Source organism: Aulonocara stuartgranti, assembly GCF_965226115.1.
Source record: "Aulonocara stuartgranti genome assembly, chromosome: 3".
Lineage (NCBI taxonomy): Eukaryota > Metazoa > Chordata > Actinopteri > Cichliformes > Cichlidae > Aulonocara > Aulonocara stuartgranti.
In genome coordinates, this window is record NC_138941.1 from 77,251,909 (window position 1) to 77,279,055 (window position 27,147).

Consider the following 27,147-nt stretch of genomic DNA (forward strand, 5'->3'; position numbering starts at 1 on the left):
AATGTATATAACATCATGTTCTTCTGTCCCCTTTCCACAGTGCAGGAGCGTGTCAGGATAGATTTCACTGCGTGTTGTATTTGTATAACTGTGCATGTGACAAATAAAGAAACTTGACTCTAATCACCACAAACGAGGCTCTGACACATGGATTGTTTTTATAGTTTATTTAGAAGGATTAACCCCAAAATGTGAAAACAAGACCATCAACAGGCAAGACAGAGCTGACAATGTTACTGATGTCTGTCTGTAAATAAAGGGTGAGTGGAAACTAAAACTGGGGTTGGGAAACTTGCTGTGATCACTAACAGCTGCACGAGTTCTGGAGTCACCAATAAAACAAAAAGTATAAAAAAGGTTTAGCAAGCTCAGCATTACATAGATAAGGGATTAGGTGGGGATACTTTCAATGCAAACCCAGGATGAGAGCACGAGGTGAGGCAGAGGAGGAGCAGGGAAGTGATGAAGGAGGACCAAAAGGATTCTTCTGTATCTTTGGGTTTGCAGCAATAAGCAGGTGGATTTTTAATGTTTCTAACTGTTTGCACAGTTTCCATGCTGTTATTCTTTAGCTTTGGGGCCGTTTTATAATAGTTTTGTCTGAGGTGTTTAAGCTTCTATTTGTTCATCCACAATATTGTTTAGCTGATTCGATATGAGCTCGTTCCAGTTCTTTCAGTCAGTCTGTTGCTTCTCTCCCGATCATTTTCCCTGTTCCTCATAAATCCCAAGGGTAGGGCCCGTGGGTCCATGTTAGTCTGGACACATTTCCACCCTGAAAAGAAGAAATGACATTCAGTTACCTTTGTGTGCAGCAGAAATGCCTCCTGGGTGCACTGGAGATAGAAAAGCACATTCCTCACTTATTTTAAAGCTAATGCATTCAACAGCATTTCTATAAAATCAGACCTGATTTTTATTCCATCATATTAAGCCCATCTCTCAGCATAAACATTACTGTCATGGGTTACTTTGATAACTCCAAACTACAGGAGGTCAGAGGTCGTTAGAAGCTCCCTGGCTGTGCAGAGGCAGGAGGCGAGCTGTAGGAAACCCTTTGACGGCTGATGAGGAATTGTAAATGCTTTTTGTTGGAAGACGGCAGCTCGTGAAAGGCAGATGTGCAATGCTTTTGTGCTGTGTGAACGACCATCGTTGAACATCTATAATCCAGTTTTAAGATCCCTTTTTGTAAGGTGTGACTGCACTTAAAGAGGCCTGGAGGCCTTTTCAGAGGCGTCTCTCTTCGTGCATGAGAGACAAAGGTGCCACCCTGTCTGCTGGCTTTGTTATCTTCACACCTCGGCTCATATGATTAGGTAGAGGATGATTAGGGGTCCATGACCCTCTTGGGGACTCTCCCATATGGCTAAATGTGGGACTCTCCATCAGCAGCTCCTTACACTACGCTGAGCTGGATGACTGAGAACCGACATACTTCCAGGTGAATGTAACGCTACGGAGAAACTACAGCGAGAGTAAACCTGCTAACTTTGGTGTTTTTTCAAGTATTGGGTAATTTTATATGTGAGTTTTTCTATCAGGTGAACAAACTGTGCATGCATATTCACGCTAAAGATAAATGCAGAGAAAGCGCAGAGTCTCTGCTTTCAGAAACAATTGGATTAGGTTCAATTGAGCGAACGGTTCAAACGTTACAGTGATTTAAAAACGTTGCAAAAACCTGTTGGATTGTGAGTTTCAGGCATTAAATGCAATTCTACATCCGGACACTAGAGGGCGCAGAGCGCGATGGTGGTACCGAGCAGTGTTTTGGGGCGCAGAAGCAGAATTTCACAGAAAGAACTTCCTGTTGTGAAGCTAACCCCAGCACAGCATGTGTGTCGTTTGTGTTCACGGTTTACAGAAGATTATTGTGTTTTCGTCTACTTGTTACCCAGGCTGACAGCAGCTTCACTGCCTCAGGTTAGTAAACACGCATTACAATGAATGTGCACGGCGCACCTCACAGTACAGGCTGTTGTTCGGTCATTCGCACATCAGGATGCGGGTCATTGTGTGTACACTGTGGCTTTAGGCTGCAGGTTGATGGATGCTAATGCTAGCGACTTGGCTAATGCAGAATACAGTGGAGCCCCGACTTACGAAAAGTTCAAGTTACGAAGGCACTGAAAGGCAATACTTCTGCCCGTGTTACGGCAAAATGCCCGCGTAACGAAATCCGCTGGCTCTGATTGGCTGAGCCTTCAAATCAAATTCAAATTTTATTTGTCACGTACACAGTCATACACAGTACGATATGTAGTGAAATGCTTGGACAACTGCTCGTGACCTAAAGAAAACAAAAAGGAAAAGGTTATGAATAAGATAGGAAATAAATATGAAAAATTAAAAAGGGTAAATTTAACTAGGAAGGAATAAAATATAAATTAAGGTTAAAAATGAAATAACTGTACAACACAAATTAGAATGAAGGGTAAATTTACCTGGGAAAGAATAAGATAAAATATATAAATTAAATTGAAAATAAAATAACTGTACAACAAAATACACAATATAGAACTATATAAGAATGTATGAACAAAATACACAAGAAGTATAAATAAATATATACACAATAACAGCAGCAGTGATTTAAGTGATGAAGTGAAAACAAAGTCCAGAATGACCAGTGTGTGTGTAAGAACTATATGTGTGGGTCAGTACTGTGTGGTGGTGTGATTGAGAGACCGTATCGCCTGCGGGAAGAAGCTCCTCCCCAGTCTCTCTGTGTTGGTCTTCAGGGAGCGGAATCGCTTTCCTGACCTCAACAGAGAGAACAGTCTGTTGTTGGGATGGCTGAGGTCCTTCACGATCTTCCTGGCCTTGGTCCAGCACCGCCTGCTGTAGATTGAGTGCAGGTCAGGGAGCTCGGAGCGGATGGTGCGCTCAGCTGATCGCACAACCCTCTGTAGAGCTCGTCTGTCCTGCATGGTGCTGTTCCCGAACCAGGTTAAGATGTTTCGGGAACAGCTCAATGCCCACAATGCCTTCCGAATCATGTGACAACCCCTTGGCTTCCGTACTTGCGCTTCGCTGTTCCACTTGAACCACGCAGCTAGCAAAATGAAGCGTAAAGTGCTGTCGATGAAAACAAAGAGAGAAATTATTGATAAATATGAGCGAGGTGGGAAACTTAGTGCTATTGCACGCGAGTATGGCCGAAATCCTTCGACCATAGGAACAATTATAAAACAAAAAGAAGTCATGAAAGCAGGTAAACCTTCAAAGGGCACCACCATCATGTCCAAAAGGAGGACCCCCATACACGACGAGATGGAAAGGCTTCTCCTTGTTTGGATTAAAGACAAGGGAGAGACTGGCAATACCCCCACAGAGACTGTCATTTGCGAGAAGGCGTCCTCAATTTATAATGATTTAGTAAGTAAGGCAGCTTCCAATGAGCAGCCAACGGCATCGACGTCCTCGCAGGAGGCACCCCTAACCTCCCCAGAGTTCAGGGCATCGCATGGGTGGTTTTATCGGTTCAAGAAGAGGACTGGCAACCACTCCGTTGTGCGTCACGGCGAGGCAGCAAGTTCCGATCACAAGGCTGCCGAAGAATTTGTTAAAAAATTTGAGGAACTTATAAATCAAGAAGGCTACATCCCCCAGCAGGTATTCAACTGTGACGAGACTGGCCTCTTCTGGAAAAAGATGCCGCGGCGTACGTACATCACCGCGGAGGAAATAAAGATGCCAGGCCACAAGCCCATGAAGGACCGTCTCACCCTCGCCCTGTGTGCTAATGCCAGTGGGACTGTAAGGTCAAGCCACTCCTAGTGTACCACTCAGAAAATCCGCGTGCCTTCAAGAAACACAAAAACTTTAAAGGAGAGGCTCGAGGTTATGTGGAGGTCCAACCCCAAGGCCTGGGTGACCCGACAGTTCTTTGTCGAATGGGTCAACTTGGTCTTTGGCCCTGCTGTCAAGAAGTTCCTCGAGGAGAACGAGCTCCCCATGAAGTGCCTGCTGATCATCGATAACGCCCCCGCCCACCCCTCTGGCCTCGAGGACGATATCCTGGAGGAGTTCTCGTTCATCAAGGTTCTCTTCCTCCCTCCCAACACGACCCCTCTCCTCCAGCCCATGGACCAGCAAGTGACCTCTAATTTAAAGAGACCGTACACGAAACACATGTTCAAACAGTGTTCGGACATAACAGAGAGTACGCAGCTCAGCCTCAGGGAGTTTTGGAAATATCATTTCGACATCGTTGCATGCCTCAAGTTGATTTCTTTGGCATGGCGGGAGGTGAGTCGTCGAACGCTAAATTCTGCTTGGAGGAAGCTGTGGCCTGATGCTGTTGCCCCTCGAGATTTTGAAGGCTTTGAGGGGGAACCTCGACCTGAAGTCAAGGTTGAGGAGATCGTAAATCTTGGCACTGCCCTGGGACTGCAGGATATAAACGACCTTGTGCATGAACATTGAGAGGAGCTGTCAACGGCAGAGCTGCAAGAGTTGGAGGCGATGCTGCACTCATCAGTACGGCAACAATTCAGCGAGGAGGAGGCCGTCATACCATCGGCCGATATCAAGGACAATCACCCTGAAAAGAACTTTACCGCTCATGCTATAGAGCATTTTGGTGCGTCTGCCTCTCCCACTTCAGATCCATTTTGAAAAGTAGACAGAGACAGACGTCGTTGGATAGATTTTTCACAAAGAGGCCAGCAACAAGTCAACCTTCAGGTGAAAGTGTGCCTTAGAGGGCGAAAAGCGATGGAAGTAGCAGTAGTGATTAGTTCAAAAACATAAAAATGCACAAAAAATGTAAAAATAAATGATAAAATAGATTTTTTTTTTAAATATCTAAGTTTAAAAAAGTTTTAATGTTTAGAACGTCATGTACATGCAGCATATGTATGCATGCATACAGCTGACACATATATACACTTATTCCTCTAATTTTGAGTTATTGGTAATGTTTTTACCCAAATGCGATACTTCTTAAAATACAAGCAGACATTACAAAGAAAGCTGAAGTGTTACTAATTGTGTAAAAATGTCTGAATTGTTTTTTGTTGCCTTTCTTTTTTACTTGTAGTGTTTTAGATGTCAGGGCTGTTGGTGGATTAAAACTTTTTGTTAATAAAAATAATGTTCTCTCTGGTCTTTAATGTGCACTTCAGTGTCTGTTGCACTACCTCCTGATGTTTAAAGCCTGATTAATCTTTGAATTAAAAAATCAACAACTTTACACCTTAATGTTATGCCAGTTTCCCCCGTGGTGGTGCTGTATGTATGCATGCATACGTATGCTTTCTTCAGCCTCCACCACCTCCGCCACCAAGAACTCCGTCTCCAGCCAGCATCTTCTCACTCAAAAGGCGCGATGGCTGCTTCGATTTACGAAAAACCGTCGGGAACAGATTAATTTCGTAAGTCGGGGTTCCACTGCAGTGTGTTGCTGTGACATTTGTGAGGTTCCCTCAGACACACTCCGCCAGTCTTGTTGCTGTTAACAACAAAATATTAAAAAATCCTCCATCTGTTCCACCGTCACCAGTTAATCTGGAACACCGGGTGATTTAACGCTACTCCGTGTTCATACTTGGAAGTATTAGCATGTTATTGACTTGGATACTATATTGTTTTAAGCCTTTGTGAATGTTTGTTCATTTTAAAGTGAAAACGCCATCTGCTTTTGGCACAAAACTATCGAATTTGCAGCTTCGGTTAAGTGGGATGGTTTGTCAGACATCACCGTAACATCATCCTACGGTAGGACCGTTTGTCAAACAGTGGTTACATGATGTCTGGAGACTTTCTGGTTCAGTTTTGTTTGTTTAGCAACTTCTGCTCATTTACGTAACTGCTGTTTTAGTCATGGCTTGTTTTCTTTGCGTTTGCTGGTTGTAGAAATGGTTTCTATGAAGCGTTTCTTTTATCTGAACGAACTGCTCGTGTGCGTGCATGTTTTATACATGTGCTAAAGTTAAATGTCTTTGTGCAGAACATTGTGTGCTTTGGAGAAACAGCAGAGGATCAACAAAGGTTCAGTTTTAAAGTAGGTACTGCTCGGTTTCCAGTGTAGCGAAATAGCTAGTTTTACATCATACCGAGACACGCTACTGGTGCTATAAAGTGATGTGCAGAGTTTGTCTCTCTCTTTGTATTTGCAGTCCAAACAACATGGAGAAAAACATTGTGTACTGCCTGCTGTGCAACAAGCCCCAGCTGTTCATTCGGAATCACCTGAGCGGAGTGTGCCTGAAAGACGGCACAGCACAGGAGAGGGAGCAAGAAGCTTCCAGAGCTAAAGCCTCCCAGAAGCTGTTTTCCAGGGAAGGTCGACTCTGGAGCTTCTCGGAGCTGCAGGAGTTTTGCAAGGACGCAACATCTTGCACCAAACTCTGCAGTCGTCTTCAGAGTCGTGGCTTTATCATCACAGACACTCCCCAAACCTTCCCAACACAGAGGTCTGATGAGCTTGTTGCCACTCTGGCTCACACATACTGCAGGACACATACGCACTTTCAACACTGTCTTACTGTCACCTTTGCAACAGCTTTGATAAGAAGGAAATCCTCGCCGTGGCCAAAAAGGACATCGAGTATTTCCACCAAAAGCTTGCAGGCGGTGATTGCATCCCCAGCGTTGCCATGACAACGTTCAGGCAGTACTGCGAGGCCATCCTGATGTTACAGCACGGACTGACAGCAGGTGCTGTTCAGGAACTTTCTGTAAGCGCCGCCAACAAAAACAGTAAATTATAAGTGATAGTTGATGGAAGTGTGCATCACCCTGAGCTCCAACACTTTGTCCCACACCCACAGGTGCAGGACTGGATGGAGCGAAGGGCAAGCTTGAGGATGACCATCCAGGAAGAAGAAGTAAGTCCTTTGTTCTCAGCAGCGACTCTCTTCCTGCTCTGTGTGGACCCTGGGAGGTGATTTATAGTTGTCATTGATGGCTCTTGTCTCTGCAGCTGTTGCAGTGCTACTTTAAGAACATCCGCCCAGTGTGCTTACAAAACCAAAGAGCTGGCAGTGACGACGGGGGCAGGTTCTTCCTGGGAGAAGGTGGGGTCCCTCTGACCAACCCAGCAGCAGATGTATGGCGCCTGAGGGCCAGGTGAGTGCTGCACACCACTGGATCCATACTGGTAAAACTTTGCCAGTGTGGTCATAGCACTCAAACACATGTGTTGCTGCGTTTGTTGGTGGATGTAGAACTGCTTCACCTTTCTAATTTGGTTAGATACCTGCGCAGCGACACTGAGGATCCTGCGGCTGGGTCAGCATCACACTCAGCAGGAGGAGTAGAAACCTCGGGACAGGCCAGGTATGCTTTTTGTTTTTATGTTACCCACTAGCACAAGAAAACCTGCGTTACAAGTTTCCACATCCAAACTATTGGTGGTTTCTCTCTCATTCTGTGTAGGCCCATTTCCACAAAGCGCCTACCACTCAGAGAATGGGATGCCTTCCAGCGGACCTTCCCAGTAACCCTAAATGGAGAGCCACCTTCAAAACGCCGGTGTGTACAGGCTGGTTTTCCACACTACCGAGCCCACTACCACAGGTGGAGGGAGCTTCAGCTTAAGCAGAGAGTTCAGCACATCCTCGGTAAGCCCGTCATGCTAATGGACGCTCTGCCTCCATTATTTACAGCTCTAATATATACAAATAGCTCAGCAATACTTCACATCACAGAGGTTCAAATATATATGATTGACTCAGATGGTTGATTTGCAGTATTCCTCACGCCTCGCTCTGGGACAGGGTGTGCCAGAAGAGGCAACGCCCCTCAGCGTGCAAGAGTACAGACGGCATTAGATAAGGAGACCTGGAGCACCAACAAGCCCACTGTTGATGCTGTCCTACGGGCCTGGGTTGCTCCACAGCCCAGGATCCAGGACAGCCCGTCCCTCATGTCCTCTATTTCAGAGCAGAAATGGAAGGGCCTGGCTTTGAAGGACTTCGGGGAGGAAAAGGGCAAAGGTAAATGCACCTATCGTTTGGACCACACCCTCGTTTGACAGCAAGTCAACATTTCTAAAGAGCTTATGATGACTTCCTGTTGCTCACAGGTGTCATCGCCCTGATGCCCTTCAACAAAGGAGACGTCGTCTGCGACTACCACGGGACGTGCATCACCAAAGCTGCAGGGAATCAGAGGCGGCAGTCAGGGTCTCTCTTCTTCTACAGGGACGAGTGCCACAGGGCTGATGCCACTGCGTCCCCCTGTGCCTGCCACCTGCACAAGGACTCCTATGGAAGGCACATGAACCATTGCCAAAGGAATCCAAACGTGAAGCCACAAAGGTTCACCATGAACTTCCCTGCTGGTCCTCGGGAGAGTGTGCTGTTCATCGCCCTGAGGGACATTGCGGTTGGAGAGGAGCTCCTGTGGGACTATGGAGTCTAGAGATGGCACCGTGTTTTATGTCCCATATCCTACATTTGGATTTCTGCCCACACCGACATGACTCCAATAGAGTGTATTTTATAATCAATAAAACTGTTTTTAATATATTGCTGCGTTTTGTATAAGTTCAAACTCAAACTAAAGCTATTCTGTTATATATCTTTCTCAGAGGTGAAATGCCGGTTGACTCGGTCCATCCCTGATGGAGTCTCCCATAAATCCTTTGGCTGGACATTTGACTTGTCTTTATTTTTCCTTTGTTTGATGCTTGGCTTTTGTTGTGTCTGACCTTTTCTGATTAAAAGGAAATTGAGCTCACAGGACACCATGTTGCCTCAGCTGATGCAGTCCTCTTTGCAATAATGTTTATTTCCAAAGGAATTTCTAGAAATTCAGAACAGTAAAATTCACAGAATGAATTAGAAGATAACTCTTATGTAGTTAAACTAAAATCCTCTGTGGGGGTTAGTATATAAACTCTTAACACCTAGTTAGCATGAATAAGTGTTGAATGATCAACTCCAGACAGATTTGGTATTCAACACTAAGTCAGAGTTAACGTTCCAACTCTCCAATAAGAGTTAAATTAACTTATAAAGACACTTTAAAAGAGCTGAAATCAAATCTGACAGTCTTCATTTGGACATGTTGGATTTGCTGTGTGGTAAGGCACCTGGGCCAGATGGCTTTCTGACTTTACAAAACCTTCCCAGAAGAAAGAATAATTCCACTTTTTAACATGTATGTAGAGGCATATCACACGGAGGCTCTCCACCCACTGTGAGACAGGCAGTGAGTACTGAGAAACCTGCTAAACCTGCAGAACACTCATCATTTAGAGTCTGACGGGGGTTGACACTAAAATACTTTAAATGTTTAGCATGAAGATCAGAGCCTTGGATCCCACATTTGATTCGCTTTGTACCAAAGCATCAAGGGTTTCACAATATAAGAAGGGTTCTCATATAATTCATGAGAGATGTGTTTCTGGCTATAAATGATTCAAAATCCTCCTCCGTCCTATTCCTGAACAAGGATGAAAGGTTATGCAAAGTTTTTATATTGAGTCACTTCCTCTGCCTCCTCCAAAAGAATCCTTTCAGAAGTTAAACGATATCTTTAATTGATTCATTTGGACTAACAAAGGTCCTAGATGAAGACTTGGCTTGTTGTACCTGCCATATGAAAGAGGGGGTTACAATTCTCTGATCTTAAACTGTATCACTGGTCTGCACAGGTGCGCTCAGCCACGCTCTATTTTTCCACTGAGACACCTGCAGCCTGGATAAAAAGTGAACAAAAAACAGTGACAAACCTTCAGTTTGATATAATTTTATTTTATTTTAAAGTTTCCACTTGACAGAAATGTGTTTTTGTTGGAGATTCCCGAGGTTCGCACGGTGTCATCCTCCTGAAAAGGAAACACCATGTGGCGTCAGGTGAGCTGCAAAAGGTGCTGTCAGTCACATGACCCTGAGCCTCAGCAGGAAGTCTGACCCCTTCATAATAAAAGCATGTTCTTCACCTGCACTAATCAGGCTGAGAACACGCTGGGCTGGAGTCACGTGATCGACTTGTAGTTCAAACACAGCTGTTTCCTTTCCTGAGTTCTTATCACATCTCCTAAACACATTTCCTCCACCTCACAACGTTTCTAACAAGGAAAAGTGCTTAGGAAAGGAGGTAGGAGACCACTGAGTGTATGTGAACGTGAAGGGCTTTTATTGTGAAATGCAGGGTAGGGAAAAGTTGTTCCGCACATGCGCGGTAGAGATCCTGCGTGAGCAGAGACTAGTCAGTTTAACAAGTTTGATGATTTGTTTAAAATACAGAACAAAAGTAAACAAAGTAGGACGGTAGGGCATCATGGCGGCTTTATGAACGGTAAGAGGCGGGAACACGGGGGCGACGGTCAGAGGGAGGACATCAACAGGAGGAGGACCGGAAGCTGTTTGAAAGCCGTGAGCGGGAGTTTGTCAGCAGGGGGAGAAACCGGCACCCGGAGCGAAGACATGGACCCCCTGCAGGAGCTCCTGGACCGGGTCAAGCCCAGCACCGAGGCGGTGAGTCCCAGTCTGACCCTGTTTGCCCGAACTGAGCGATAAATAACAGTCTACGTACACGCACAGCCCTGCGTACGTAGACCGTCTGCGTCATGACGTAAGGCAGAGCAGCAGCCGATCACTGTTTCGAGCTAATTCTATAGCAGAAATCCACACAGAAAAGAGAATATAAGGATGTGAGCCTGTTCTACATTTATTATTGTGACCTCCGACCTGCTGCTTTGTTTCTTTAGGAGTCCCTGTGGTTAAAGAACATCTTCACCTCCATCTCTGAACACCTGAGTCCTGTGGTGTGTAGCTCCGCCCCCTCGCAGACAGGTGAGTTCCTGTTTGTTTGAAACAGCTGGCTGATAAATCAGCTGTACTTTAAATCCTTAATGACGATGTCCACTTATGAAACCAAATACTATTTAAACCATTATTTAAACAGTGAAAGCAGGGCTCACCTGCCCTCACAGGTGTCATCAGAGCAGTCCAGTGTGTAGATGTGAGTGTGGTTCAAAGGTCAGAGCCATGAAGGTGACCGACTGTCAGTGAGGAACAGGGAGGACTAAGAGTCTGAGGATGAAGAGCAGCCGCTTCCTCAGGTGGTCCCACCTGTTGACACACCAGCTCTGGTGTCCACTTCAGGTGTTCTCAGTGGGCGGGGCTTCAGTTGTTTATGTTTGTGTTTACCCTTTAAACTTTGTTTTCCCAGGTAACCACGGTGACCTCAGCCTCTTCGATCTGAGCATGTGTGCGGTGCAGGCGATCCAGCAGCAGATGTGTGTGGCCCACAGCTTACCTGTCAGCTACAGGTAACGCCCGCTGACATCATCGCTGTCGCAGGTCACGTGACCTGGCCTTACCGCTGTCCTCCCGTCTGTCCGCAGGCTGCTGTCCGTCTCCCAGCTCGTCTCCCAGCAGCACCTGGCCTGCGTCAGCAACCTGTCCTGGAGCACCAATCAGCAGAGAGCCTGGGCCAGGGAGGCGGAGCTCGCCGTGCCGGGTCAGAGGGCGCTGCCGAGGGTCAACCTGCTGCTGATTGGCTGTCTGAGAGAAGGCCCTGACGGAGAGTACAGGCTGACGGACGCCAGCGGCAGCGTCATGTGTGAGGTGAGTCAGAGGGGGAGGAGCCTAACCTTAACCCATGGTCCATCAGCTGGTTAGTTCTCAGGAACTTCTTCACAGCAGCGTCACTAAACCGGATCTGGTCAGAACTGATGGTAACGAGGTCACAACAAACTGCAGGTGTTCATGTGCAACGTGAATGAAATCGAATTCCTCTTTAATTCAGCTCATTCTCTGTGCAGGGACACAAGTGCTGATAGAGTCTGGTCATCACACGCTTCTCTGCTGATGTTTACATCAGCATGAAACAAGCAAACAAGCTCAACAGCTGACTTTCATTTCTGTAAATCAGAAACATCAGGACTTGTTAAATGTGAGCTGTGTTTATATGGATTCACTTAGCTGATCGATAAGTAAGGATGTAAAGACAGAGTCTGTCAGCAAGTGAGTAACTGTGCTGGCACAGACGTGATGACAGCAGAGCTTTATAAAGATGTGGAGCCTCCTCCTCACATAAAGTATACAGATAGCATCACCTGCAGTAACCTGACAGATTACAGTCAGACAGCTGCAGCAGGCTCAGTGTGGTCCTAGCATCACCGCACGGATTAATGACTCACAGTACTTGAAATGTGCAGTTCTCTTGTGTTCTTATTGCTATTTATTCTATTCTTCCCTTTTCTATACTCTGTATTTGTATATGTGTATATTTCTGCTCACCTTCTGTAACTTCTGTCGGTGCTGGGCTGTTGGAAACCGAATTTCCTGGAGGAACGCAGCCGAGGGATCAATAAAGTTTCATCTGATCTAATCTGATCTAATCTAATCTAATCTAATCTAATCTGATCTGATCTAATCTAATCTAATCTAATCTGATCTGATCTAATCTAATCTGATCTACTGCAGCTATAAAACAAACGGCATCACTGCAGATCAGAGCTGATGAAGCTGTCATCATCAGTACAGGCTTCCAGCATCCACCCAGGACACACTCCGCCTCTCTCTCACCCGCGTCTCTCTCTCTCCCTCATCCAGTGCCTGTCTCTCTCGCCCCGGTGGCTCGATCGTCCCGTTTTCCTCCCTCACTGGAACTACATCCCCCACAATGCATCGGGCCAGGAAGAGGCCGCAGGCTTCTTGGAGCTGATTGGCTCCCCTGTCCTGTTGTGTCCTGGTGCTGAGCAGGGATTGGCTGCTGCTCCTGGAAGGGTGGAGCTAAGCGGAGCGGTGGGAGTCGGAGAGGCCGGCAGGCTGCTGAGGCACAGGTGGGTCACATGACCTCTGAACTGCAGCGGAGTTTCTGAGCAGTGTGTGTGACAGATGTGTGTGTGTGCTCCAGGGTCAAAGGTCAGCGGCTGAGCGTGTTCGGAGAGGTGGGCTCAGTCTGCCCTCTGCTGGCCGTGGCAGGAACGACCTTCTTTTGCTTCACGCTGACGGATGAGTCGCGCTCGCTGCCCGTGCTCGTACAGGTACCAGCTCTCTGAGGATGATGATGGTGAGGAGGGACGATGAAGCTCAGTGTGTGTGTGTGTGTGCAGGACAGCAGCCGGCTCAGCTGGATCCAGCGTGTGTGTGTCGGGCAGAGCGTGTGTGTGACAGCTCTACGTGTGTGTGCGCTACGAGGCTGGAGAGGAAACAACATCCTGTGTGTGACGAAGCGCTCCGAGCTGCACGCCGACTACACGCACACACAGGAACACACACAGGAACACACACACTCTGAGTCCCTGCTGTCACAGCCTGCTGAGGACGACTGTGAGGAGGCGGAGCATGAGGAGGTGGAGCTGGACCAATCAGCTGTGAGGATAAAGCAATCCAAAGTCATCAGCTACCAGGTGAGAGCGCTCTGAGCTCTGATTGGCTACCACAGGTTTGTACCTGTGTGCTGATTACTAAGCCTCCTCTGCTGTGATAGGGCACGGTGACTGAAGTTGTGAGTGAGGGGGCGGGGCTCTACGTGCTGGATGGGAAGGTGGGTCTGTGCGTGGCCTATCAGCCGGCGGCGAAGAGGAAGCTGAGGGCGGGAGACAGAGTGGAGGTGAGTCACATGATGTGACATCATCATGCCCGTTTGTGTTCGTGGCAGCCACGACTAATAAAGTTTGATGGTTCCTCCTCCTGCAGTTGCATCACGCCCACTTCCTGTACCGGCCCTGCCCGGACTTCCCTCCCAGCATGCTTTGCACCTGCCTGCGCTCCAGCCTGAGGGTGACGGCCTTCAGCAGGGCGGGAGGCTCGCCACCCGACAACCGCTGCCCGGGAGATGGGGCGTTACCACGGTTACTGCTGCAGAGAAACACAGATGTGTCCGATTACCTGTGGACCTGTCACCTAAGCTCGCAGCTGGCACACAGGTGAGGCTCCACCCACCACCACCTGTCCACAGTCAGAGACAGCAGAGCCTAACCTTTGTCCTCCTGTCCTCCGCTGGCTCTGGCTTGTTTCCTGGTCCTGGTTCTGGTCTTGGTCCTCAGTCTGGTCCAAGGTGTGTGGAGGCAGCAGTGTGTGTGCTTGCTGTCCTGGAGGGTGATGGAGACTCTGAGCAGAGCTGGAGGACGAGGACGCAGAGACATCTACGCTGAGATGCTGGACGAGCCTCACACCTGTCCTGTGACGCAGGTAGGTCCCACTCTCACCTGTCTTCCTTACAGGTGAGTGTGGAGCATGCTCAGTGTGCTCTGTGTCCCTGCAGTACAGCGTGTCCTCGGCGGTCCGGCAGTACCTCGGTGTGTCGGAGCTCCTGGAGTCCCTGCAGACTGGCTGCTGGTCTTCGGCCCCTCTGAGCTCTCTGCTGCCCCCTGATGGCTCCAACCTAACCTCCGCCCAGATCAACGGGTTCCTGTCCTGGTCTTGCAGGACTCTGTCCTCCGAGCCTCGGGGTGGAGACGCTGTCAGGTAAGGTGACAGCAGCTCCCACATGAAGTCATGTGATTACGTACCAATGGTTTTTGCCGGTTTGTGTGTCAGGCAGCGCCCCCTGCTGCTGGTCGGCGTGCTGGAGCTGCCGTCACAGACGTCTGAGTTCAAACACTCGATGCAGCTCAGAGACGCCGCGGGAGCTGCAGCCTGCGTGCTGACGGAGAGCAGCGAGGAGGAGGAGGGAGCGCAGAGGGCGGTCTTTAACAGCGCCTGGATCGGTACAATGCACGCACACAGACACACACACAGTGACACACAGCTTTATTCTTTAATGTGTGTGTGTGTGTGTGCTGCAGGTTGTCTGGTGGGTGTGGTGCAGTTCACCATGGTGACAGAGAGATTCCTCCAATCAGATTTCCCCTCCTACCAACACCTGGACCAGGACAGGTTCATCACACACAAACACTGCAGGTACACACACACACACAACCTGCAGCATGCTGACTGCTCATTGGTCCATTCTGTGATGTAGGAGGGCGTCTGATTGGTTCAGGGTGTGAGCTTCCTTCCTGGTTGTAAACATTATGAGTTAAATAAAGCTGGGTTCAATTCACAGGGTTTACCTGCAGTTCTCTCTGGACCACCTGCACATCCTGAGTCCATCTGTTGCCATGGAGACACACCTGAGACACAAGGGGGAGGAGCCAGGAGGGGATGTCACTGCCAGGAAGCAGACAGTAGAAGAAGAAGAAGAGACTGCTGGGAGTAAGAGGAGGAGAAGAGAAGAAGAAGAAGCCGACTCCGGCAACCCCTGGCCCTGTGTCTCCATGGTGATCAGGGTGGAGCAGAAGGAGGGTGTGTCCTGGAGGAATACAGGGGCGGAGGCAGAGGATCAGGAGGCAGGGCTGAGACTGTGCTTCTCAGTGAAAGCTGCTGTGATTGGTCCAGTGGTCAGCTGGAGGCGGGACCCAAAGAATGAGCCAATGACAGAGAAAGAAAGTGAACAAAAGCAGGAGAGAAAGGTGAGAGACGCACCTGTGTGTGTTTACCTGAGCTCACCTGGATACACAGTTACATGTGTGTGTGTGTGTGTGTGTGTGTGTGTGTGTGCGTGCAGGTGGTGCTGGTGTTCTCAGGTGTGTGTACGCGGTGGTTTCCTGTCCTCCAGCCTGGATGTTTCTACAGACTCATCGCCGCTAACACTCAGGTATCAACCCAGCTTTGATGATGTCACTAAGGGGCGTGGCCAGAGGTTGGCCTCATCGGTCTCTGCTCTCTGATATTAGTACACATGAACACGTTTTTCAGCTTTAACTGTAGTTGTTCACACACTGAGGTTAATTATGGAGTTCCACAGGGTTCAATGCTTGGACCAGTTCTGTTTACATTATACATGCTTCCCTTAGGCAGCATCATCAAAACACAGCTTACATTTTTACTGCTATGCAGATGACTCCCACCATTCCTGTTTGTGGGGAGTTGATCTGACCTGAATCCTTGCAGCTGATTGGCCCATGTGTCTGTCAATCAGGATCCCAGTGTTCTGATTGGCTGTGGAGTTTCTGAGTGCAGTGGGGTGGATCTCCACGCTGAGTCGACCCTACAAGTCAGACGTGGTTGGAGATTCCACACTCTGACACGCCCACTGCTGCTGCCCACCTGCAGACAGGTAACACTCGGTTTGCTCCCCGTCTTCCTCCAGGACCCTTAAACTTTTTTTTTAGAGATTGACAGACCATGTGACTTTCACGCATTGCATTGTGGGTACAAGTGGCAACAAAATCAAAACACTGCATTAAGCGCTAGCATTTCCAGCACTTTGGGGTCCTTCGGGACTAAGTAAAGAATACAAATACAGGCCATTTACCGTTTATTTAGCTGTTGTTAAATATTTTATCTCCTGTACAGGCCAACACAATCTATTTGTCGTTTCAGGTTGTAGTGTTACACAACATTTTCAGATCTAATATAAATAAAATGAGTGTTTCGTAATTCATTCAATTTATTGTCTTTATTTATAACTGGCATCATTGTTTCATTCTATTATAGAATCTTACAAGAAAGAGGCAACATTGTAAAAATCCATCATTATTAGCTCCTTCCTGAAAAACAAATCAACAATGCAAAGAAAAAAAACTTTGCTAACAACAAACTGGAAAACAGTTATTCATCACTTGCTTGCTTCAGTACAACCCTTGGGCACATATATGCGGACGTTTCGTGGCTGTTTCGATCTCGCTCTCTCTCTTAACCAATCAGATCTCTCTGTGGTAGCAGCTTTAAACTCGGTATGACCCAGGCTGATAGAGGGGCCAGTCTGGATCACATTCCTGCATTTTGTTTCTGGTTTTCCTACAAAACACAACAAAGATTAGCCCGCAAAGCCACAGTGAACAAAGCAGCATAGCAACGAATTCAATTCAAATCAATATAAGACTTATTTGTAACCTACATCAACAATCATGTTGTGATAAATTACGTAATAACTACAACAGAAGACTTAATAATACAACACAGTTAATAATACAGCAGCTTCTTGCCATTTTTGTGTTTCTTTTTATTACTGTGTGACTGTTTTCGTGTGAAAGCCTGCGTGCGCTAGTACCGCTTGCCACTCGTTCCCACAATCCTTTGCGGTTTTACCCCTGAAGGACGTCACATTTTCCATCTCTATTCTCTGTGTTTTCAGGCCGTCCCACCCACAGTCTTGTCCGTCTCAGAGGTCTTAGACTGCAGGTAAACTGCTCGTCCCTCACTGAGTCGCCCCCTGTGGCCATCCGAGGAACTGCAGCTGCAGCCTGCTTTAAACTCTTACTGGTGTGTGTGTGTGTGTGTGTGTGTGTGTGTGTGTGTGTGTGTGTGTGTGTGTGTTTCAGCTCAGAGCTGGTGTGTTTTCAGGGTGTGGTGTCTGAAAGGATCAGTGTGAACAACAGGACCGCCCACTCTGGACACACACACTCAGGTACAAACACACAGGTGGTTTGTGTATCAGGCTTTTCTGCTGTGAAGTTGTAACATGGGGGTCTATGGAGGCGACTCACTGCTGCCTCTGCTGGACACTAGAGGAACTGCAGGCATCAGTGCTTCAGGTCTGAGTCTCAGGTCTGACTGTTAGCTGAATGTGTGTGTGCAGGTGTGCGTCTCACTCTTTGTGACCAAGCTGGGAGGAGTCTGCAGGTGTACCTGGACTTAAGTCACACCCCCTACCCTGCTGGCCTGTTGCCGGGTAACACTCTGCTGTTGTCTGGTTTCCAGAGGAGGCTGTCCAGGTGAGACACACATAGACAGGCTTATAAAAGTTTGGACTCTTTATTTGGACTCATTTCCAACAATGTCAGCCCCAATAAAGTTCTGGATCATCTTGCATCAATAGGCTGCTGGTTTTCTTTACTGGTCTCAGGTGTTACCAGCAAAATAGTTGTTTGATCATCTGGGATGTACCCAGATTTATTTATTTAGACGGAGATCTTGACCCCCCAATGTTCAATACAAAGTCACGCCCATGGTTACGTACCTGTGCGGTTTACCTGTGTGTGTGTTTCAGGACAGGAAGTGTGTACTGCACGTACTTACCTGTCAGCTCCATAACTGTGGTCTCCCTGGGAGACACCAGGTAAGTTTACAGGTAAAGTCTGGTTCACGTGTTTGTCGTGCTGTTGTTTATTTGTTTGTTTGGTTTCTATCAGCTCGGCCCAGCCTCCTCCTCCTGCTCCCATCATGCACCTGGGTGAGTGGGCTCTGAGCAGCAAGCAGAGGTGCGCTGTGGGACGGGTCAAAGGTCACGTGGTGTGTTTCCTGTTCCTGCAACTGCAGTGGAGCTGCTCGCTGTGTGGCAGCGTGTACACACAGGTACTGCATAAAATACACACAGTGTGTACAGGATGTGTTTAGTGTCAGTTTCTCGGGTGCAGTGAAAGTACTCAGAGTGCTTCATGTGTTGTTAGCGTGTTGGTGGTGTGTTAGTGTTGGTGCAGTAAGTAAAGTGTCGTTTTGGAGGAAACTGCTCACGATTTCAGGTGTGTGTGTTTACCTGTTGCTCTCTCTCTCTCAGGGCTGCAGCAGCTCTCAGTGTCACTCGACCTCGTCAGTGTTTCAGTCCAAAGCAAAGTAAGAGCAGCTTCCTGTTGAGCTCACCTGCTGATACGTGTTAATCACCTGGATGAGTCAGGTGACAGTCACATGATCAAACCATGTGGCTCTGCTCTTCGATCAGGCTGGTGATCGATGACGGGACAGGTGAGGCTCACGTCTGGTTCTCAGCTGCTCTGGTTCGTGCTCTGCTGGGATTGGCTGATGCTCAGTGGGAGGGGCTTCAGAGAGCTCTCAGGGTCAGAGGTCACATCAGAGTCTTCCCTCGTGGGCAGAGCCAGGTCAGTAGCACCTGTCAGGTGTATATGTTTACCTGCCACAGGTGAGTCACGTGCTCATCGTCGTCTTTAAACTTTATTTTGTCTTTAAAATTTAAGATGAGGCTTTAACTGTGAAAGGGCACATCCTGTTTGCATCCTGGTAACAGCTCCGTCTGCTCACACCTTACTGCTGAACTGGTTTAGGGGCGTGGCCACTTCCACCTTTAAAAGTCTGTAGGTGTGACGGACCCACGCTGGGCTCACGTGAACAGGAGGGAGGGGCCTTACAGCCGTGTGTTTCAGCGAGACTCAGGTCGTGCCCCTGACTCCACCCACTCGACCTGATGAAGCAGCAGGTGGTGTAGTTCTGAGGGTAATCAGGGCTGACTGTGAATGCCACACCTCCCACATGGAGGGTGGAGACCACAGGGGAGGGGCAGGACAGCGAGAGGCATTTAGGACTCGGGTCACACCAGGAGAACCCACAGGGCCCCTCCACCCACAGGTGGAGCTGTGTTAAAAGACCCTGCAGACTGAAACGTCCTGTGGTCAGAGGAGGTGAAACGAGAAGAAGATGCAGCTGCAACCCAAAGAACAGCGTCCACACAGTGAAGCACGGTGGGGACGCTGTGGGGGGGCCACCACAGAGAGAAACAGGCGTCCTGCAGGACGTTTCCACAGGGCCGAGCCGTGAGTCTGCAGAGACATAACCTCTGTGTCTGTCTCAGGTGTGTGACGGGGACGCTGACGACTTCCTCCTCCACTTCCTGTTGTGTCTGTGCAGCAGCGATGTCATGATTCGGCCGCTCAGCCTCACCTGCAGGAAACGCACCAACCAGAGACCAGAAGGTAACCCCACCCTCACACACCACCCTCACCACCCTGACTGCAACCTTCAGAGTGTGTGTGTGTGTTTCAGAGGTGAGGAGGTTCACTCGAGGAGACAGAGAGTTCCTGACCAGACTGGCTCCTCCCCTTCAGCTCACCTGTCTGCACCTCCACCCTGACTGAGCTCCACCTGCTTCGTTCTGACTTCATCTGTTCTACGTGTTCGTACAAATAAAACTTTATTGTTCCTCCTGTCACATGGTATCTCACCTTCACTGACCCTGACGCTGGTGATCAGGGTCAGAGGTCACACGAAGCTCTCTGGGTTTAACAGGTCATGTGACCCTTCTACAGGAAGTGATCCCTGTGAGTGGCGCCCACATCGGAGACGTTCTCAGATGGTGATTCATGAAACCTAATTGGTAAAACTAAACACTGAACGTGTTTCGGTTTGTTTACAGAGGTCAGACGGTGAAAGCTTCAGCCTGACCAGGAAAGAATCAGTCCTCTTTAAATCACACTTACTTTAAAATGAATTCCTCCTCACCTTCATGTGTTTTGTATTATTGCATCTTATACTGAAAGAGTTCATCCATCGACACATTTTAATCCTGCAACATTTCACCGTGTCAGTTTGTCATAAATTGGACTATTTTAGGATTTCAGTTCATCTTTCCAATAAAGCTGGCAGCTCTGAAACAGCTGTTCTCTCTGAGGCTGTTTTGCATGTAAATAAAAGTGAAATAATTAAATGTTCTGTGAACAGACCGTCCAGTGGAGCTCCTCAGGGCTCTGTGCTTTCACCACTTTGTTTTCTATGCTAATGAGTGTCAGAGCACGTCAGCATCAGTCCTTCAACATGGTCACAGCCTCTGATGAAGGTGTTCAAATGTGGCTTTTAATCCAGGTTTACACTTAAACAGTCTCCATGAAACGGGCCTCTGCCCTCATTCATCCTGGAGATCACTCGTCTAAACCAACCAACATAAAGAATGTGATGTTTTCAAAGCGAACACGTACACACAGTTGTTATGGATACGATTAAATGTAGGAGCGATGATTCGTGAAATCCTACATGTGTGTTCTAACATGCTTTAATGATGGCACGAGCTGACAATGAATAACATAAAGTTAATAGTTAATCTGCAACAAAACTTTTTCACCGCTTCAGTTTTTGGTCTTTTCCACATACGGTTGTTGTTGTCATGGAAACAGAAACCAATCGGGCCTTGGATGGACGTCGGGAGTTCTTAACAGCAGCTCGTTGTTCATTCTGATGTTGTTTTTTAATTATATTTTATATTTAATATCATATATTGGCCTTTTTCAGCTTTATCTGAAGGGCCACAGGTCAGACTCCAGCTGGGCCTGCCGCTCTCAGCCTCACTCTGAGGAAGCCCACAGTCTCTCACAGTGGAAACTACACCGGGGGACCCCATCCTTGGGGTGGACCCATTTTTGTTGTAGCGTGTTTTGGGGTTTAAAAGCCACAGAGACGCGGTGCTTAGAAAAAATGCATTTCAGCTGTGCTGATGCTCCTGACACGTTGGAACGTTGGGTTGTGTTGCGTGGTTGAGAGGAGGCGGCAAAACACCTAGCAGGCTAGTCGGAAGAACACACACCCACGCTGGTATCGGTAATCCACGGTGGTTCTTTAATACGCCTTCTTCAACAACCATATAAAAGCCCGGCTGAACGGCTGCGGCTCAACAACATAACGCCCAGCGTTCATACAACCCAAGCGTTGCAAACAAAACAAGAAGAAAACGTAAATCCGTCCCTCGTTAAGCAGAAGCGTGCAGGCACGTGTCCTCATAATCCCAGAGAGAGAGCAGCGGCACAAACTGATGACACCATCAACCCTCGACTTGGGTGTCTTAAAGGGACACCACACCATAGTGGCTGTCACAACGTATAAGACTGGGGAAACCTGCATTCAGCTGGACCTGAAAAACACTATGTCCAGATAAACACAATCAACTTTTGGAGAAAAATAAAAGATTCTTCATCAGACTAACAACTAAAAACATGACACTCACCTTAACAGTATGGGCTACATCAAATATATTCAAGACCGACAACAACACTTCTCACTGCTGCTAATTTTAACTAAACAAAAAGTAGAAAAAGGCAATTCACCAAGTCTTGAAAAGTAAAACTGAAAAATAGAAACACAGAATAAAATAAAACATCCATCCAGATCTTTACCACCAACAACATAAAATCTATCTTGATTAAATGGCCAAATTCTCCAATAAGTGAGCAATAATAAAGTAAGAAAAAATAAGACATTCAATTTATGGACGCTCAAATTAACAGAGCGACATTAAACGCACCTCATTGCCTGCCGTAGCGTTCTTCGCAGCTGCACTTCACCTCAAAGGTCGGTTAATACATCGGATTGAACTTAACCAAAGTCCAATTAAAGGAAAATAAATGTTTCTAACAAATACAATGAAGAAGATTAAAATAATTCACTGTCAGTTACTGTCGCTGTGAGTTTGACGAGGTCAGCTGCTTCATTTGGTTCTGCCTAAAGTTCTCTCAGTGATCCAGTGTTTATATGATAAGATACGTGTTTAATGCAGAGAGTTGGAATTACAAGTTGGTAAGAAGCTTTTTAACAAAGGTTTGATTTAAGCTTTAAGTTCAAAGGTGAAAGAAATTTCACGTTTGATGAAGGAAGATCAAGGCTAACAAGGACATAGGTCAAAGGTCAAAATAAGGTGAGAAAATATAATAGATATATATAATCAATCAATAAGGTGAAAATATCAGATAAAAGGGTTTATTTGTTATAAGGAATAAAGAGGTCAAAGGTCAAAACAAGAGACACTGGTAGAGACCTCAAATCATTGTTACTGAAGAAGGAGGAGTTCTTTAACAGTACGACATTGATAGAGTTTGTTTGTGTGTTTGAGAGTTCAGACTGAAAGGGAGCGCACAATCGTGTGTGTGTCTGCAGCTGTTGTGTTGTTGCTGCATCGTTGCCTCAGGGGGAAAGTTGTGTGTGTGTTATGCAGACTAGCAGAGACTGCAGCTGTCAGCAGCCACACACACTTTCTATTCTTCAAATCAAATCACAGTGAAACATGTTCACTGACAGCTCAGCTTCAGCATCGTCTTCATGCTGTGACTGCAGCCGTTCAACTCTGTTTGTCTTTAACCCAAATCATCACAACATGCAAATATAATCATCAAAATGATGTGACTGGAAGGATGCAGCAGTCTGTGCTCCACCTTTCTCCTCCACACCTGCAGGTGGAGAACATGGATGCATGAATCTCTACAGAGTTCTTTGAATATTATCCGTCTCATCAGTTTTCAGTGAACAAAACTCCTCACAGAGCCAAAATAAGCAGTTTGTATCCAACATAACTCAGCTGGACTCTGATGCTCCGTATAACAGCCACACATGAGTCTGGATTCACTCAAAGCATTGAACAAACTTTATTGGAAATGAAGCTTTTGGACATTTGTTCTCTGATATTTGCTCTTCAGCTCGAGTCTCCATCAGTGGGAACATTTCCTGATTCAACTTTTCTTCTGTTCAAATCAAACTCCATGAGAATCAAAGTGTGAATCAGAGTCCTGATGATCAGATTCTATAGAAACATGGAGACTGTAGAGGATTTACACTCAATATGTTCATTTGTTCCCTTCAATCAGAATCAGAATAGAAATCAAGCGATTCTTCCAATGAAATCGGGGATAGATTAATGTTATTGACAGGACAGATGATCAGAGGTGCAGAGTTTTTACCTCCATCATTGTTACAGGGACTGAAGTATGGGTGGAGTTTGTGAGTGAAGGAGCAGCCAGTAAAGGAGTAGATCAGAGCTGCAGCACCTACATCATAAAAGGAGACCAGACCCTCCTCATAATCCACAAACACCCCCACCTTCTCAGGACCAGGATGGAGACAGAGACGGACTGGAGGACCAGCAAGAGCTTTGTACTCATTTCCATTTCTCAGCATCACAGTCCAGAAACCATCCTGAGGACTCGCTGTGATTATTCCCTTCCTGTTGATCGACTCTGTGGCCACTCCTAAATCCCAGTCAGTCTTTCCTTTAACCTGAACCTCAAAGTAAAATCTGCCTGAAGAGAAACTCTGCTCTCCTAAAACATTAACACACAGAGAAAATCTCTCTGGGTTGTTTGGAAGATTCTTCCTCACATCACTATCATAAACTTGTTTTCCATCATCAGACAGGATGAGATAAGGATGAGCTGTATCAGGATCCAGAGTCACATCCACCTCATCCTGCTGCACCCTCTGCAGCTCAGCCTCAAACAGCTTCTTCTTCATGGGTTTCCAGACTGTCTCCTCCAGCTGAGCCACAGCTCTCCCCACAGTCCCCTCATATGATGGTGGATGAACTCTGACCTCTGTCCAGTCCTTGCTGGGTGGAGCAGCTTTCAGGGAGGAGAAGCTTTGGAGGAGGTGGAGGTGGTCTTCAGAGCGTGAGAGCTGCTCCACCTCAGAGCTTCTCTCCATCAGCTCAGAGATTTCCTGTTCCAGATCTTTGATGAGACCTTCAGCCTGTTTCTCTGTAGCTTCCTGTTTGTCTTCGATCTCCTTCATGAGCTCCTTCAGACGTCTCTCAACAGACTCCATCAGAGCCGTGAGGACCTGAACACCTTCTGCTTTCTGTCTGTCTGCAGCATCTTTACTCATCTTCACCGACTCTGTGATCTCCTGAATCTTCAGTCGTCTCTTCTGGATCATCTGCTGAATCTCAGCCTCTGTCTTCTCCAGCTCTGCCTTCTTTCCTTCATATTCTTCTCTCAGAGGAACAAACTCGTGGTTCTTGTGGTCTAAAACAGGGCAGAGCATGCAGACACATGTCTGGTCGGTCTTACAGAACAGCTGCAGAAGGTTATCGTGCTTCATGCACATCCTGCCTTCCAGGTTCTCCACAGCATCAACCAGCTGATGTCTTTTCAGACCTTTCAGTGTCAGATGAGGCTCCAGGTGAGTCTGACAGTAGGAGGTCTGACACACCAGGCAGGACTTCAGGGCCTTCAGTCTGGTTCCAGTGCAGACGTCACAGGGAACTTCTCCTGGTTTGGCAGCTTGTTGCTCTGAGCTGCTGCTGCTGGCTTTCTGCTGAGCTTCACGTCTGAACTGAGCAACCATCTCAGAGATGAAGGTGTTGACCCTCAGCTGAGGTCGAGTGTAGAAAGTCTCTTTACACATGGGACACTGACAGCTCTGACTCATGTCCCAGTGCTGACTGATGCAGGTTTTGCAGAAGTTGTGTCCACATGGTGTAGAGACTGGATCAGTGAACACATCCAGACAGATGGAGCACAGAAACTGATCTTCAGATCGCAGATTGCTGGCAGCAGACATGTCTGCACTCTGAGGGAGAAAGAAGAGAAACATTTGATTCAAAATTCACTTTAAATTTCATTTTACAAAGAGAGAAACAAGCGTCAGTAGTCTGAGGAGCTTGGAGAGAAAAGCGTCTGGACTTCTTTGAGTTTCTTGAAGACGTTTCATCAGAGAAGCTTCTTCAGTTCTCAGAGTAACTGGTGGAGACCCAGCAACACACTCAGACACAAACTGGTTCATCCAAACACAAACCTAACATCGTAGTGTCTGCTGTACAGTGCAGCGTCCAGATGGACAGGATCAACGTTTGGGGATGAAGATAAATACAGTCGTTACAAAGATGTGAAATTGTTTCTCTGTTTTACAGAAGGTCCAAGATTCATCCAGATCATTTGTATACTTGAATAAATCAGTTTGTTGGATATTTTCCATCAATCACTGTGAAGTAAACTTCGACCTTGTTGGTGACTGAATACTTCTTATTGTACGTCCAGATCAACGAGCCATTAATATTAAACAGTGACTGTTCCAGTAGAGCTGACAGTGAGGAGGACGATGAATCACAAACCTCAGAAATGTGTTATTAACTGTTGATCCAGTATTTTAATGGCATTGATGAGAACATGTTTATTCAGAGGTGTCTGTATATTTGGTCCATTTGTGCGTCAGTAAAAACTGTCCTGTTTTCTCTCACAGATACTGGAACATCCTCACAAACTCAGGATGTGGAAGAAGATGAACTTTTCCAGTCACTCGCTGGGATACATCATTCATGTTATTCTGGATCCTCAGAAAACATTGATTTATTTTTGTGTTTCACATATTTGTTTGTCCAAATCAAAGATTGATGTTAGTAGAGAAGAAGCCACCATGATAAAGCCTGTGTGTGAAAACGAGATCAGTGGATTTGATCAAAATCCCATTTAAGGAGGAATTCTGTCCTCCAGTTTGTTTAAATAAGCTTTGGGATTAAACAGCATCATCTATGTTTGTGTCTGATGACATGTTTGATCCAGGTCAGCTTGAATATCACAGCTGATGTGTGGAACTCTGACATGTTTAAAGCCTGATTATCAGGATGATTCAAACACATCTGTCTAAATAATGAGATTCATGTTTCCACACAAAGTTATAAAGTGCAGCATCGACTGTTTTCTGAATGATTGAGGATCATCTGTGACTCTTACAGGATACACTAAGTCAGATAATCTTTGTAAAATGTGTGAATGACTTTTTGAAGTACTGACCAAAATCTGCTGGTTTACAGTATCAAAGGCTTTATATCAATAAAGAATAAATAGGTGTTTTCACGTCTGTAATCCTTATGATCAATCAGATCCAGAATCAATCTAAGAGGAACAGGAAGTGATGAATAACCAGGAAGTGTGGAGTCAGTCTGAAGTCCAGAGCACAGCCTGAGTCCACAGTCCTGAGCAGAGCCACAGTGAGACTGAAGCAGCAGCTCGATGCTCCTACAGTGGATCTGTGGTTACATGAGCAGCTTTCTATGGATCCAGTGTGACTGTGATGAGTCCTGATGAAGTGAACAGAGTGAAGATTTGTGTAGAAGCAGGAAGTGTGATCAGCTGCACTCACCACTGTTGCTGAGAGGAACCTGATGGACTCCAGTGAATCTTCTTTTAGAGACAAACAGGACTCGACTGCAGCTCTGCTGCTGCTCTCTCACACTTTCACTTCTGCAAAATGACGTTGAGCTTCTTGTTTTTCAGGTGTTGCTCCGCCTCTTCCTGCCTCTCCCTTTACAGGAATCAGCCGGTCTGTACTCAGTGACTGTGTGCAGCGGGTGGGAGGAGTGAGGAGTGGTGTGTGGGTTCACACAGTAATGACGGCCTCAGGTGATCAGGAGAAACTCACCTGGATTTCCTTTTTCGCCTCGTGGACGAGAACATCACCAAATAAACTCCAGACAGTTTTTAATATTTCACTGTTCAAGAGCAAAAAGACTGACGGACTGTGTTTAAGGCCACCTCACAAATGTCACACATGAAATATTCAGTGTTTATTTGCTGGTTTGTTGGCAGCAGCTCCTTAAAGTCTGTCACACATCTGTTTGACCGTCTCCAGTTAATCTGAGACACCAGTTAATCTGCAACAGCAGCATCAGGCGGCTCAGCTGATCTCTGGTGTGTAGCTGCTGTGCTGCGCTCCCATTCCTCAGTGAAAGCAACAGCAGAACAAAAACTCTCTCCATCCACATGTTTGAAAAGAAAGCTTTTAAACAGATGAACACACTCAGTAAAGGACAAAGAAATAAGTAAGAAAA

At 46.8% G+C, this 27,147-nt stretch overlaps 3 protein-coding genes across 8 annotated transcripts; 2 read left to right on the top strand and 1 right to left on the bottom strand.

Annotated features, from left to right (window-relative positions):
* The first annotated feature begins 1,806 nt into the window (after positions 1–1,806).
* Positions 1,807–8,693, top strand: LOC309703548 (uncharacterized protein). 3 transcript variants are annotated; one of them, XR_014275919.1, is made up of 11 exons: positions 1,807–1,926; positions 5,957–6,010; positions 6,126–6,422; positions 6,512–6,686; positions 6,780–6,836; positions 6,932–7,077; positions 7,204–7,287; positions 7,387–7,571; positions 7,701–7,946; positions 8,036–8,446; positions 8,543–8,693. XR_014275919.1 is itself a non-coding variant. In XM_082528453.1 (10 exons), exons 3-10 carry the CDS (start codon positions 6,136–6,138, stop codon positions 8,371–8,373), a joined length of 1,518 nt encoding a protein of 505 aa, XP_082384579.1. In that variant the 5' UTR covers positions 1,807–1,926; positions 5,957–6,010; positions 6,126–6,135; the 3' UTR covers positions 8,374–8,693. The 3 variants fall into 3 exon arrangements, 2 of the variants coding, with proteins under 2 accessions (XP_082384579.1, XP_082384580.1); XM_082528453.1 differs by having other exon boundaries at positions 8,036–8,693; XM_082528454.1 differs by lacking the exon at positions 5,957–6,010 and having other exon boundaries at positions 8,036–8,693.
* Positions 8,694–10,094: 1,401 nt separating this feature from the next.
* Positions 10,095–26,166, top strand: LOC309703466 (CST complex subunit CTC1-like). Of its 4 annotated transcripts, XM_082528298.1 has the most exons (25): positions 10,125–10,436; positions 10,670–10,754; positions 11,134–11,233; positions 11,309–11,531; positions 12,522–12,751; positions 12,826–12,955; positions 13,025–13,321; positions 13,402–13,524; positions 13,611–13,840; positions 13,961–14,105; positions 14,179–14,381; positions 14,454–14,623; positions 14,702–14,816; positions 14,962–15,367; positions 15,463–15,552; positions 15,877–16,014; positions 17,035–17,081; positions 17,222–17,307; positions 17,479–17,614; positions 17,890–17,958; positions 18,032–18,194; positions 18,397–18,452; positions 18,559–18,715; positions 19,423–19,543; positions 19,614–20,290. In XM_082528298.1, the coding sequence occupies exons 1-25, from the start codon at positions 10,251–10,253 to the stop codon at positions 19,703–19,705; spliced, it is 3,798 nt and encodes a 1,265-aa protein (XP_082384424.1). In that variant the 5' UTR covers positions 10,125–10,250; the 3' UTR covers positions 19,706–20,290. The 4 variants fall into 4 exon arrangements, with proteins under 4 accessions (XP_082384425.1, XP_082384423.1, XP_082384424.1 ...); XM_082528299.1 differs by lacking the exons at positions 19,423–19,543; positions 19,614–20,290 and adding an exon at positions 25,560–26,166 and having other exon boundaries at positions 10,095–10,436; positions 14,702–14,792; XM_082528297.1 differs by lacking the exons at positions 19,423–19,543; positions 19,614–20,290 and adding an exon at positions 25,560–26,166 and having other exon boundaries at positions 10,124–10,436.
* LOC309703521 (E3 ubiquitin-protein ligase TRIM21-like) lies at positions 22,949–26,748 on the bottom strand. Its single transcript, XM_082528420.1, has 2 exons — positions 26,460–26,748; positions 22,949–24,890 (listed from the first exon to the last, which is right to left on the bottom strand). Exon 2 carries the CDS (start codon positions 24,879–24,881, stop codon positions 23,184–23,186), a length of 1,698 nt encoding a protein of 565 aa, XP_082384546.1. The 5' UTR covers positions 24,882–24,890; positions 26,460–26,748; the 3' UTR covers positions 22,949–23,183.
* Positions 26,749–27,147: the final 399 nt, after the last annotated feature.

What these genes read in the sequence shown, in the direction of transcription:
- LOC309703548 (XM_082528453.1), top strand. Translation starts at nt 6,136, where the DNA reads ATGGAGAAAAACATTGTGTACTGCCTGCTGTGCAACAAGCCCCAGCTG. An exon ending in GTATGGCGCCTGAGGGCCAG is followed by an intron (nt 7,078 to 7,203) that starts GTGAGTGCTGCA and finishes TAATTTGGTTAG; the next exon opens with ATACCTGCGCAGCGACACTG. An exon ending in GAGAGTTCAGCACATCCTCG is followed by an intron (nt 7,572 to 7,700) that starts GTAAGCCCGTCA and finishes GTTGATTTGCAG; the next exon opens with TATTCCTCACGCCTCGCTCT.
- LOC309703466 (XM_082528297.1), top strand. Translation starts at nt 10,251, where the DNA reads ATGAACGGTAAGAGGCGGGAACACGGGGGCGACGGTCAGAGGGAGGAC. An exon ending in CTTTAACAGCGCCTGGATCG is followed by an intron (nt 14,624 to 14,701) that starts GTACAATGCACG and finishes TGTGTGCTGCAG; the next exon opens with GTTGTCTGGTGGGTGTGGTG. An exon ending in ATCACACACAAACACTGCAG is followed by an intron (nt 14,817 to 14,961) that starts GTACACACACAC and finishes TTCAATTCACAG; the next exon opens with GGTTTACCTGCAGTTCTCTC.
- LOC309703521 (XM_082528420.1), bottom strand. Translation starts at nt 24,881, where the DNA reads ATGTCTGCTGCCAGCAATCTGCGATCTGAAGATCAGTTTCTGTGCTCC.